This window comes from Sapajus apella, unplaced genomic scaffold (assembly GCF_009761245.1).
Source record: "Sapajus apella isolate SASKATOON/1434 unplaced genomic scaffold, GSC_monkey_1.0 scaffold11, whole genome shotgun sequence".
NCBI lineage: Eukaryota > Metazoa > Chordata > Mammalia > Primates > Cebidae > Sapajus > Sapajus apella.
The window spans coordinates 22,609,459-22,623,894 of record NW_022436951.1 but is presented as its reverse complement, the minus strand read 5'-3'; the positions used below and the strand labels follow the sequence as shown (position 1 = coordinate 22,623,894).

The 14,436-nt window shown below is 33.3% G+C and overlaps 1 protein-coding gene across 7 annotated transcripts in view; it reads right to left on the bottom strand.

Moving 5' to 3' along the window:
• The window catches only part of CDH18 (cadherin 18), a 1,107,073-nt gene that overhangs the window by 35,173 nt on the left and 1,057,464 nt on the right, over window positions 1-14,436 (bottom strand). For all 7 annotated transcript variants that reach the window (XM_032279054.1, XM_032279056.1, XM_032279053.1 and 4 more), the window contains one exon: window positions 10,412-10,533. In XM_032279054.1, coding sequence (XP_032134945.1) covers window positions 10,412-10,533 — 122 coding nt within the window. The remainder of the gene's footprint in view (window positions 1-10,411; window positions 10,534-14,436) is intronic.

Genomic DNA, 14,436 nt, shown 5'->3' with positions numbered 1-14,436 from the left:
TGATTTTGGAAATGGATAACAGGCAGAGGTTGGAACAGTTTGGAGGGCTTAGAAGACAGGAAGATGTGGGAAACTTTGGAAAATTTTAGGGACTTGTTGAATGGCTTTGACCAAAGTGCTGACAGTGATATGGACAATGAAGTCCAGTCTGAGGATGGAGATGAGGAACTTGCTGAAAACTGGAATAAAAGTGACTCGTGCTACATTTTAGCAAAGAGACTGGTAGCATTTCACCCCTGCCCTAAAGATCTGTGAAATTTTTAATTTGAGAGAGAAGATTTAGGGTATCTAGTAGAGGGAATTTTTAATAGCAAAGTGTTCAAGATGTAACCTGGTGCTCTTAAAAGCATTCAGTTTTATGCATTTCGAATGGATGGTATGAAATCAAAACTTATTTTTTAAAGGGAAGCAGAACATAAAAGTTTGGAAAATTTGAAGCCTGATAATGCAATAAAACAAAAAAACAAAAAACATTTTTTTAGGAGAAATTCAAGGTGGCTGTAGAAAGTTGCATAAGTAGCAAGGAGCCAAATGTTGATCACCAAGACAATGGAGAAAATGTCTGCAGGGCATGTCAGAGGACTTCACAGCAGCCCCTCCCATCACTAGCCTAGAGGCCTAGGAGGATAAAATGGTGATGGGGGCCAGCCCAGGAGCTTGCTGTTTTGTGCAGGACTTGGTTACCTGCATCCAAGCCATAGTTAAAAGGGGCCAATATACAGTTCAGGTCATTGCTTCAGAGGGTACAAGCCCCAAGCCTTGGTGGCTTACATGTGGTGTTGGGCCTGCAAGTGCACAGAATTGAGGCTTGTGAGGTTTGGGAACCTCCACTTAGATTTCAGAGGGTCTAAGTGAATGCCTGGATGACCAGCAGAAGTCTGTTGCAGTGGTGAGCCCTCATGGAGAATGTCTATTAAGGCACTGCAGAGGGCAAATGTGGGGTTGGAGCCCCCACAACAGAGTTCCCAATGGGGCACTGCCTAGTGGAGCTGTGAGAAGAGGGCCACTGTTCTTCAGACCCCAGAATGGTAGATCCAACAACAGTTTACACTGTGTGCCTGCAAAAGCTGCAGACACTCAACATCAGCCCAATGCAACAGCCAGGAAAAGGGCTGTACCCTGCAAAGCCACAGGAGCTGAGGTAACTAAAGCTGTGGGAGGCCACCTCTTGCACCAATGTGACCTGAATGTGAGACATAGAGTCAAAGGAGATCATTTTGGAGCTTTAATATTTGACTGCACTGCTAGATTTTGGATAATCCTGGGGCCACAGTCCCTTCCTTTTGGCCAATATCTCCCATTTGGAATGACTGTATTTACCCAATGCCTGTAGTCACATTGTACCTAGGAAGTAACTAACTTCTTTTTGACTTTACAGGTTCATAGGCAAAAGGGACTTGCCTTGTCTCAGATGAGACTTTGGACTTGGATTTTTGGGTTAATGCTGGAATGAGTTAAAACTCTGGGGACTATGGGAAGGCATGATTGTTTTAGAAACATGAAAAGGACATGAGATTTGGGAGGGGCCAGAGTGGAATGATATGGTCAGGCTTTGTGTTCCCACCCAAATCTTGTCTGGATTTATAATCCCCACCTATCAAGGGAGAGATCAGTTGGAGGTAATTAAATCATGGGGGAGGTTTCCCTCATACTGTTCATGTGATAGTGAGTTCCAAGGAGATTTGCTGGTTTTATAAGGGGCTCTTTCCCCATTGCTCAGCATTTCTCCTTCCTGCCACCTCGTAAATAAGGTTCCTTGCTTCCATTTTACCTTCCACTATGAGTGTAAGTTTCCTGAGGCCTCCCCGGTCATGATGAACTTTGAGTTAATTAAACCTCTTTCCTTTATAAATCACCCAGACTCAGGCAGTCCTTTATAGCAGTATGAAAATGAACTAATACACTTTAGAAAATAAGTAACAAATATATAAAGAAAGTAGGAATATTATGCAAATAAATAATGAGACTTATCAAAGAAGAAAACAACTTGTCAGAGACATATCCCTCTCCAAATAGTATAGAATATAATAAGAATATGGTAATTGCATTTATAGAATAAGGGAAATCATATTTAAAGGACAGAATAAGATATGCATAGAATAAGGTAACACATGCATAGAATAAAGTAAATCATATTTAAAGGAGTTTGAAACTTATCTAGTCCTATATTTATAGAATTTCAGTCTTGGAAGAGCCCTGAAATTCTGACATTTATCTTTATTTTGGAGATGAAGAAAGCACCTGTTAATGTCAAATAATATCATTTCTTGGAAATGCTGTAGAGCTTTTGCAGTCAATGCAGAGGATAAAACAGATGACCCATACCAGCAATGTCACATTGAGAAGGGAGCAAGTCCTACGGAGAATGGACAACTGAATCTATATCATGAGAAACTGGTGGACAATATAAAAGGTCAATAGAAAAATTCAAGGTTATAGGCCAGAAAACTGAGACCAGTGTTTTAAATTTGAGAGCAGATGTTCACATAAAGAGAAAAAAAGTATCAATTGAGCCAAGAGGAAGGGCTAGGTGTTATCTACCCAAATTTTCAGCAAACTACATAGGTAGCATTGGACTAGCAACCATTGCTGTGCCACATGACGAGAATATATTTTATCCTTAAAGCTTTGAAATGATCTTGAATTTTAACATATCATTTACTTGCTTATTTAAATGAATTTTTAAAATTATAGTTAGTTGAGAAACAATAATGTCTGATGCAAACAGAAGCTCATACTTGATTCTTTACATCATATTTCAAATGATATTTTCAATTTACCAATTTTTAGATCTTTGTGTAATCTGAAAATCATAAAGATTGATTGAGGCAAAGGACCTAAGTTTTAAGAGCTGCCTTCTAGAGAGACAGTAGTTGAGTCCTAACAAGGTTGACATTTATCCTTAGGAGTCTTATTTTAAATGTGATGGTAAATGGTCTAGTGTTTCAATTTAATTTTCTAACTGTTTGTAGTATGAGAAGTCTAAGTAACATGTTTACATTGACCTGATATTTACCAAATTTGTTAATTTCATTCAAAAATTCTACATGTGTATAGTAGCATTGTCACTGTTGCTGTTATTATTGAGTGTTGAATTTTCACAAATGCTTTGGATTCTCCTAAGTAGGTTTTTATTTTTCATCATCTCAATTTAAAATATTATTCTTTTTGCTTTATATGGTTTGCAAATATTTTATTTATGACATTTACATCTATGATCATGGAGAGAATATCTCTAATTTCACTTACACCTTTTGATGTTAAGATTACTCTGGCATAATAAAATGTGCACAAAGATGATCCTGCCATCCTTTTTCTGAACTCTTGAATACCTTTTACAATTACTCTCATGATTTCCCTTAAATTTTTAGTAGAATTCACCATTAAAGCCATGAGAAGAGACTTTATTTGTGGAAAGGAGAGGTTTTTATTTGTATATTTAATGCATTTAATAAATACAAGTTTTTAATCAGTGCTTATTATTTTTTCTTTCTTTCTTTCTTTTTTTTGAGACAGAGTCTTGCCTTGTCACCCAGGCTGGAGTCCAGTGGCATGATCACAGCTCACTCAGGTCAATGCAGACTTGACCTCCAGGGCTCAAGGGATCCTCCCACTTAAGCCTCCCAAGTAGCTGAGATTACAGGCATGAGCCTCTGAGCCCAGATAAATCTATTCTTGTGTCAACTTTGATAAATTTTACTTTTCTAAAAATATATGCGTTATGTCTGAACTTTCAAATTTTAGTAAAATATGACAATGAAATATACAATTGGCTTTTGATATCTGTAAGGTCTATCATTATCACTTCTTGATTTTTCCCAGTATTCTTTATTTGCTCTATTTCTCTCTCCTTTGTCTTTAGCAGTTTACTAGGGACTTCTCTGGGTTTTCAAATAACTAAGCTGTGAACTTTTTAATGTTTTCTTTTGGGTTATTTCCATTTCATTGAATTCACCTCATAAATATGTTATTCTATTTCATTTGGATTAAATTGACTTATTTTCCTAACTTCTTAAGAGTGAATGTTTTGGCTTTTAATTTGCATTACTTTATCTTCCTTCCTATATGCATTTAAAATTATAAATTTCCTATTAATTATGGTTGAACTGTTTCCTAGAAATTTTGATATGGACTTATTTACATTATCATTTCATTTAGCTAGTAATTTCATTTAAATTTGTTTGTCTGAATAGACTCTTAGGTTACTTAGAAGTACATTCCTTTATTTGCAATGTGACTTTTTAAGAAATAGTTTTTATTGCCATCTAGCTATACTTATTGTAATAAAAAATAACTAGGACAAATTTGCTCATTATTAAACCTTGCATTGTGGCCCAGCAGACGGTAAAATTTTGGTCAACATTTTGTATAAATTTTGAAGGAATGCATCGTCTGAAGTTGGTACATTAGTCAATCAGTAAAGTTTTATAGCAGTAATGTTTCATTTTTAATATTACTCAAATTTTATGTGAATATTCTTTCACTTACTTGGAAAAGTGTATAAAATCTCTCAATTCAATAATAGTTTGATTTATTTACTTAGAGGCAAGGTTGACAAGTATACAGAAATTTAAAGTAGTTATTTCTACCCAGTGTACAGACTATGTACAAATTTTTCTCTCACGTTTTGTTTATTTTTAGGTACCATTAATACTATCCATTCAAATTTTAAGTCCTAAAATCTTTATTTTTATTGTATGTGTAATGAGACAAAACTACATTTCTACAGCAAACATGAAAAACTGTCATTCTAACTTTGAGTTTTACAAACTTCAGACAAATTTCAAGATTATTTTGGCACTATTACATTAGTTATAATCATTATATTTTGTTAAAATTTACGTTTAGCTTTGAAATGTATCATTCTAGAATCCTTGAACATACATCCTATGTGAAACACTTTTTAAAAAATCTTTGTACTGTAACGTATAGAATCTCATGCACAGGAATTTTTCAAGTAATTGAATTATTCTAATGTTAATGAACATTTTATAAACATAATTAATGTCAGGAATTAGAACTTTAAACACTGCCTTCTTTGGGATTTTTTTTAAAATTCCAATTTCTATTAGCTTGTTAGTTATATGTTCGTTTACTATTTTTATTAGTTAACTTATAAATTACAAAATAAATTTTCAACTTATAAATTTTATTTTAAATTAATAGCTTATCAATTTCCTCAAAAGTTAAGAATTTAAAATATTTTTACTTCCCCTTACCTCCTTCCTTTCTTATGATTTCTTAGCCCACGTATACTCAGTTTATCTTAAACCCTAGGAAACTTTCATTTGATTGCTTATTAATAATTTAGTTCTGCCAATGATTGCTTTGTTCTTTAATGTATCTTGCCAATTGAGTTATTTTCATTTTTACTCAAAAAAGCTTTAATGGCATTTCTGACTTATGCTAAGTAATTTTCACATTTTTGTTTGCCTACGAGCTTTTCTTGACTTGACTTTTGAGGAATATTTTTGGGAGAAAAATAATTTATGGCTGTCAGTTATTTTCTAGCACCTGTTGTGTGTTATCCTTTTATTGTTTTCCAGCTTTAATTGTTCCTCATGAGAACCTCATTTATTATTTTCCTTTGGAAGTTATTTTTTTAAATTTTTAATTAGAACTTCTATTTTTAGGTAATTGAAGATTCATAGGTAGTTGTAAGAAATAATACTGGAGACCTCGTGTACTTTTATCTAGTTTCTCTCATGGGTAGCATCTTGCAAAACAATGTCACAACCAGGATATTGACAATAATAAGAACAACATACAGAACATCTCCATCACCATAAGGATCTCTCCTGCTGCCATTTTACAGCCACACCCACTCTTCTTCATCTTTACCCTCTCACCTAACCTCCAGAAACTAATAACTTGTTCTCTATTTCTATAATTTTGTTACGGAAAATATGCTATTTCAATGAAATTATGCTGTATGGAAACTTTGGACATTGACTCTTTTATTCACTCAGAACAATTTTCTAGACATTCATCCAGGTTATTGCATGTATTAATTGCCTATTCCTTTTCATTGCTCAGCTGTATTATTATTATTATTGTATTTTAAGTTCTGGGGTACATGTGCAGAACATGCAGGTTTGTTACATCATTATACGTGTGTCATGGTGGTTTGCTGCATCCATCACCCCATCGTCTACATTAGGTATTTCTCCTAATGTTATCCCTCCTATCCCCCACCCCCTGTTATCCCTCTCCTAACCCCCCTCCCCTCTGACAGGCCCAATGTGTGATGTTCACCTCCCTGTGTCCTCATTGTTCAACACCCACTTTTGAGTTAGAACATGCAGAGTTTGGTTTCCTGTTCTTGTGTCAGTTTGCTGAGAATGATGGTTTCCAGCTTATCCATGTCCCTGCAAAGGACATGAACTCATCCTTTTTTATGGCTGCATAGTATTCACAAAGTGGCACATTTTCTTTATTCAGTCTAGCATTGATGGGTATTTGGGTTGTTTCCAAGTCTTTGCTATTGTGAACAGTGCCACAATAAACATATGTGTGCATGTGTCTTTATAACAGAATGATTTATAATCCTTTGAATATATACCAGTAATGGGATTGCTGGGTCAAATGGTATTTCTATTTCTAGATCCTTGAAGAATTGTCGCACTGTCTTCCAGAATGGTTGAACTAATTTACACTCCCACCAACACTGTAAAACTATATTTCACGCTATGAATTTACCACAGTTTGCTTAAACATTCACCTAATGAAGGGTGTCTGTGCTGGTTACAGTCTGGGTTTATTATAAATAAAACTGCTATAAATAATTCTGTACTTTTTGTTGTATAAACATAAAATTTCATATCTCTGGGGGAAATGCCCAAGAATGCAGTTCTGAATGTTATGGTAGTTGCACATCTATTTTATTTACGAAACTGTCAACATATATTCCCCAGAAGCAGTGCCATTTTACACTCTCACCAAAGATGAAGAAATGACATAATTTCTCCATAATTTACCACAAAGTTTAGCCCTTATGAGATGCCTGCAGTGATATCACATTGTAGTTTTAATTTCTATATGCCCAATGTGAATAGAAATAAATTTTAAAAAGATGTGGAATATCTTTTCATATACTGATTGGCTCTTCCTAAGTCTTTGTCAGCAAATGTCTGTTCTTGTATTTTGCCATTTCCAAATTGGATTCTATCTTCTGTGTTTATTGTTGAGTTCTGAAAACTTTTAATAAAAGCAAACTATAGGACTATAAGTAGAAACTCTGTAGTTTGTCTTTTTATCATCTTAACAGGCTTTTCCAAAGAGCAAAACTTATATTTTGATGAAATTCAATTGATCACTGTTTCCTTTTACAGGTTATGCTTTTTGGTGTCAAGTCAAAGAATGCTTTGCCTCAGCTTAGGTCCTATGATTTTGATTGTGGTATCCTATGTTTTTTCACCTTTTGCTTTTAATTTGCTAAAGTTTTACTTTAATGCACTGAGTGGTTTTTTTTCTCCTACGTTTCTTGAGTGTTTGGCTTGATATCTTCATCAGTTTGGAATAACTTTCAGCTATAATCATCCTAAATATGATTTCAGTCCCATTCTCTTTCTCATATGTCTCTGAGAATTGAATAACTTGCATGCCCCATATGTCTCTGATGCTCTTATTTATATTTTCTTTTTCTTTTCATGCTTCAACATGGGTTTTTTATTCTGACCTACTTTCCGGTTCCCTTTATTTTTCTTCCACTGTGTCTAAGCTGCTGTTATTACCAATAATTCAGATACTGCATTTTCTTAAATTTAAATTTTCCATCAGAATATTTAACACTTTTCTCATCAATTATGCTTTTATAATGTATTTCAAGAAAATGATGTTAGGATGTATGCATCCATTTTTGATAGAATTGAAATAAAATTTGCCAAATATTTTATAATATATTTATACTGTAAAATTATTTACTGGTTTTGAAATCATTGTATAGAAAACTATTTATGCATATAAAATAATAATCTTACTATATTAAGTGAATAAAACATATAAACTGTACAATGCTTTCAAATATAACTTTGTCCTCATTCATATTTCTAATTTTCTCATGGGAAATGTTAAATTAAATAAGCAGGAGGTCATATTATCCTGAGGCTATCACTGTAGCTTTAGTTTCTGTGTAACAAAATGCTACCTAACTTTGTTTGTTTGATGGTTAATATTGAGTGTCATCTTGATTGGATTGAATGATACAGAGTATTGTTCCTGGGTATGTCTGTGAGGGTGTTGCCAAAGGAGATTAACATTTGAGTCAATGGACTGGGAGAAGCAGACCCATCCTCAATTTGGGTGGTCACAATCTAATCAGCTGCCACAGAGGCTAGAACAAAGCAGAAAGAAGAGGGAAGAGCAGACTTGCTGAGTCTTGTGGCCTTCATCTTTCTCCCATGCTGGATGCTTCTTGCCCTTGAACATCAGACTCCATGCTCTTCAGCTTTTGGGTCCTTGGACCTACACCACTAGTTTTCCAGGGTATCTAGGTCCTTTGGCCACAGATTGAAAGCTGCACTGTTGGACTCCCTACTTTTGAGGTATAGGTACTAGGAGTGGCTTCCTTGTTACTCCACTTGTATACAGCCTACTGTGGGATTTCACCTTGTGATGGTGTGAGTCAATACTCTTTAATAAAATCCCCTTCAAATATACATCTATTCTATTAGCTCTGTACCTCTAGAAAACTCTGATGAAACATTATGTTAACTAAAAGAAACCAAACTTAGGAATATAATTTTAGTAACAAATAGCTGGGTTTCAGCCAATGACAAGACAGCCAACTGGTCATTTGATGTCCAAATAAAGCAAACCTCTAGCTGCAGCCAATCAAGTAATTTTGCTACTTGGCTTCTGTGTTCAGCCTATGAAAGTCTGTAGCTCACACTGCTGGATGCAACTCTAAACTTTTTCTAATTCTGAGTGCAGCCCAACTTGACTCATTCTTTGCTTAAATAAACTTTGTAAAATTTATTATGTCTAGAGTATTTTATTTTAACAACAGTGAACATGACAAAAGCTTTATGTTAAAAAGCCAGCCATTCAGTTTTATATACATATATTTTTCCCCTGACAGTATTAAAAATAAATAGGTAATGATTACTTTAGCAAGCCTCTATTAATAATCCCTTATACACAAATACCCAAAGGTATGTTTTTCAGGAGTATAATTTCAGCAGCAGTTTCAAAATGACTTGGGATGATTTTGGAAGGTGTACTCATTCTGATTAGCTAAAGACAATAACAGAGTACTTTTTGACTCAAAAAGGGTATATTTTGACAGATACCCTTCTCACTTCTGGATTCATTCACAGCAGATAGGTTTTAAGGTGCTGCTCCTGGAATGCACACTTTCCCATAATCCTTTTCGCTTCAGTGTGAGTATGACCCGTGTCTTGCCATATGACCAGAATACAGCAAATGTGTTGATGCGTCACTCGCTTGATTACATTTTATGAGACTGTTTTGCCTGCAGGCTTGCTTCTCTTATTTACTTGATGAAATAAGTGGACACATTGAGGAGGCCTAAATGGCAAGCAACTACTGGTGGCATCTCAGAGACATGGGCAGCCTTGAGGAGTGAAGGAAAGTCTTGACTCTCTCGGGTCTATATCTGAAAGAAATTGAATGCTGCCAACAGTCCTGTGAGCTTAGACGAGATCCCCAAGGGAGAAGACAGCCCTAGCAGACACTTGACTGTAGTCTTGCAAGACCCCTGCAAAGACCCAACTAAGCCATGCACAAATTTTTGACCTATAGAAACTGTGAGATAATAAATACATTATGTTTGAACTTGCATATGTTATGTAATATCTTATACAGCAGAAAAACAAATACACTTCCCTGCTCAGTATCCTACTTGCTCTATTTGCTATGGGCAGCCAGTCTTTCAAATTGTCATGGTTCTTTAACTAGAAGCCACATGACATCCAGTCTCTTGCCCTATGTTCCAGTTCCTTCTTCATTCTCACCACCCTATTAATACATATATACTCTTCATGTTTTTAAAATGAACCATAATTTAGTATCACCATCTCTCAATCATCATTCCTGTGTCACTCCTGTAGATCCTCCAAAATAGACCAAGCTAGTCCCTCTGCCCCAATCAAGTCTCTCAGCTTCCTCACTTAAGGTAAGCCTGGACATAAAGCATTCAATATAATTGTATTGATATAATTTGTGCATCATTCATGAATGAATTCATTTTTTTGAGTTACATTTTGGAGCCAAAGAAAATTCAATTGCTATGATTCTCAAAAATTACTTGGTACTTAAAGCTTTATTAAATTATTTTGACTGAGTACAAAATTACACTGTGGGCTTTGGAGGATTATACCAAAGAATAATAAAAATAAAGCTGCTTGCATTTCTTCCATTCAAATGAGGAGGAAGGAAACAATTAACTTACCTGACCAGGCTTAGAATTTTCACAGACAACAATGTCATATTCCCTGGCAAGTTCAGGTGGATTGTCATTGACATCCAGAACTCTAATACCGACTGTGACATGGCTCAGCAAATCAGGATTATCTGCAAAATACACAGGAATGTATTTAGTGTTTCCATGCACAATTTAGAGGCTAGGTTTAAAAAAAATCCCTTTAATACTGTAGCCTGTCACTAGTTTCATATGCTGTACCAGGACTTTTAGCAAAAGACAACTTTATGAAGGCGCTCTTTGCTAGAACTCATTAACTTACAGAAAAATGAAAAATGAACACCAAGGCATGACATGACTGCCAAAATGATGTTTTGTAATATCAAGGAAATTACACGTTATCAGGAACTTGAGTGGGAGAAAGTTGTCAGAATTCATTGTATGCTGTCAGGGTCTACAGGATGAACAATTGGTTTCATCATTAATCTAAGAAAAACACAGCAGTTGGTAAAAAATAACTACATAATCTTTAAAAATTTTAATGTTCAAATCTAAATACACTCAGAGAAAACAAAAAATAAATTTCTTTACACAAAGAATCATTTTCTGATGACAGAATATATGCAGTGTGAGGTCGTAAGTCACACTTGGGGGAAAAATGAAGAATAACTGAAATCAAAATTTAGCATGAGATTCACACATGCAATTTACATGCAACTCTGGTAGACAGCAAAATATATTCAATAGTTTCAAATATATCTTAAACTATGTCTTTTCATTTTTTCAGTGGCTTTATTAATTCTGAGATGTAACAAGAATGTAAATGTCTGGTTTATTTTACAAGTCAAATCTAGAGATTCAGAATACATAATGAGTAAATTAAATCACTCTTTCTGGATTTCTCTCTGCTAATATACCTGTCATTCTCTGAAACAATTCGAAATTTAAATTATAACAACATAGTAATACATTAATAATAAGACTAGTAAAAAAGACACAACCATACTAGGAAAAAGGGAATAAATATAGAGAAGTTATTCACAATAGTAAGAAAATAGATGGGTTAAAAAGCATAAGAAGAAGCTCTAAAATAAATAGAAAATCTAAGTAGCACTTTGTTAAAATAACTAGAAAAAATAAATTCTTCAGTCAAAAATTAATTTTTGCAAAGAGAGAAAAAAGTCATTCTAGATGTTTTTACTTAAAGAAACAGGTAATTACAGTCTACACATTTTCCCCCTAGAAAATATAAGAAAGAGGAAATATTTCACAACTTTTATATATTTATCTCTTTAGCTTGTAAAACTTTGAAACCAATACTAGACACTGTCACTCAGGAGACATATTAGGTGTCAACTGTCTAAACAAAATAATATAAATACACTCCACTGAATTGTTAAAATCATTCTTTATCAATTTTGTTCCAGGGATGTTTGTTTAGTTCAAACAATAAAAGAAGGAAACAAGCAAAAAACAAACAAGAAAGGCAGAGGTGAAGAATGGAGGTAAATTTTCATAAAGATGAAAGTTATTCACAAATTAGTGAATTAAAGAAAAGAAAGAAAGCATATATATACTCACTCAAGAACATACTAAGAAATGCAAAAAATAAAATACAATATGTGTATATTCTAAAAAGCAGCCAATAAAACATAACAAATGACAATAAAAATTATATAACACATTATTCTTAATGGTGAAAATCTAAGAAGAATTAATTAACATAAGCTAAAGGGACCTGTGAGTAAATTTAACAAAGTACATAAAATACCTGTATAAAGCATACTTTACTGAATTTCATTTAAAAACATGTAAGGAAATTAAGAGCCCCTATGTCTGTGGTTAAAGAGACAAAATATCACAAATAAGGCCAGGCCATCCAGGTTGATGGTATTTTCAATGTAATCTAACATAAATCCAATGAGAGTTGTTCATAGCAACTGAAAACTGCGTCTATGATTTACAATCACTAAGATAATTCAGACTTGTATGAAGAAGAGGAATAAAGCAGAGTTATGGGTCAGGCGCAGTGGCTCATGACTGTAATCCCAGCACTTTGGAAGGCTGAGGCAGGAGGATCATCTGAGGTCAGGTATTCCACACCAGCCTGGCCAGTGTGGCAAAACCATGTCTCTACTAAAAATACAAAAATTAGCCAGGTGTGGTTGTGCACACCTGTAATCCCAGTTACTGGGGAGGCAAAGGCAGGAGAATCACTTGAACCTGGAGGCAGAGGTTGCAGTGAGCCAAGATCCTGCCACTGCACTGCAGCCTGGGTGACACAGCAATACTCCTTCCCCCCCACAAAAAAAAAAAAAAAAAAAAAACAGAAAAGCAGAATTGCTCTACAATTTATCAAAGCTTACTAAACTTAACACTCTATGACTGTGTCACAGGGATAGACAAACAGAACGGAAACACAAAACAGAACCCAGCAAAGGATCCACTATACAAAGAAATTTAACATATGGTGATGATGGTATTGTCGATCAATGTTGAAAGTGTGGATTAATCAATAAATAGTACAACTTGTTATTCATATAACAATAATAGTAGTAGTAAGCATAAGTATAATGACATTGACCTTATGCTACACTTATACAAAAATATATTTAAAATAACTAAATACATAAATATGTAAGGCAAAATTATACATATTTTGGGGAAAAAAGCTAGCATTAATATGTGTACTTAAGTTATATGGACAATTTCAAAACACAAAATTCACTAAAACATGAAAGAAGCATTGATACATTTGATTGCACTAAAGTATGATTTCTTAGTTTCTCCAAATATATCATGAAGAAGAAAAAATTGCAATATGAATGAATACATTTGTGGCACTTGTGTCTATAATACAAAATATACTGAAACAATTCTAAAAGCCAACCAAATATAAAAATGGGAAAATGTTAATGGCAAACATTTAATAGAAGAGAGAACATAAGTAGCAAATAAACATGAAAATATTCAGTCTCATTAGTATGGAAAAATGTGTGTTAATCAAAATAAGTTAACATTTAACTGATACAATATTACAAAGTTTGACAAGATTTCTCCTGGTATGGGATTGAATATAGTCAAAGAAAAAATCCATCAATTAAAGTAACCCATAAAGAATAACTTGTATATTCTCATGCCCTTGATCCAGTAATTTTCCTGATTTATATTTATAGAAAAACTCTAGAATACATATAATATCAGTCCGATTAATGGCAACAACAAAAATAGGAAAATAAAAATATTCAACAACTCCTGAATAGATACAAAGCTTTGACACCTTTACATCATACAGAAAATAAATAAATAAATAACAACATAGCCTCTATGTAAAGCAATCTTAGAAACTTATGGTTGTTCTTAGAAATGTTTCAAAAGACTTCAGTCAGGTATTGTGACATTGTAAAAACAGAAAACAAACAACATGTAAAACTAAATAACATATTGTAAAATTAATAAGGTAATGTTTAAGATAATTCTTTTGTAACATTAATTCTTCAGTACAGAGATGTGTTGAAATCTGTTTATTATTGCATTTTACAACCTCTTTGTAGATATTAAATATTACATTAAATATACATTAAAAAGTTAAAAGACATCTTGAAAGTAATACATTCTATTATACCTTCATATACAATCATAATATTAGCATAGTTAATATTCGATGATTTATAGCAAAAGATAATGTGCTGCTTGTATATTATATGAATTATATATTACATTGATAAATGAAAATAAACATTAAATGAAATTACTTGCTTTAAATATATGTTTACTTATGAAAATGTTTAAACTTCTTTTAGAAACTAATACTATTACTTTATCTTTTTATTACACTATTTTGAAACTAGCAGATAATTAGACAAAATGCTTACTTTATAAATTATAAGAAATTGAAATTGACATAGTTTAAATGACTTACCTTGGCAAAGTAGGTTTATATTCTACTTCTTTTGCCTATTACCACTATATATATATATATATATACACACATATGTATATATATACCACTATATATATATATATATATATATATATATATATACACACACACA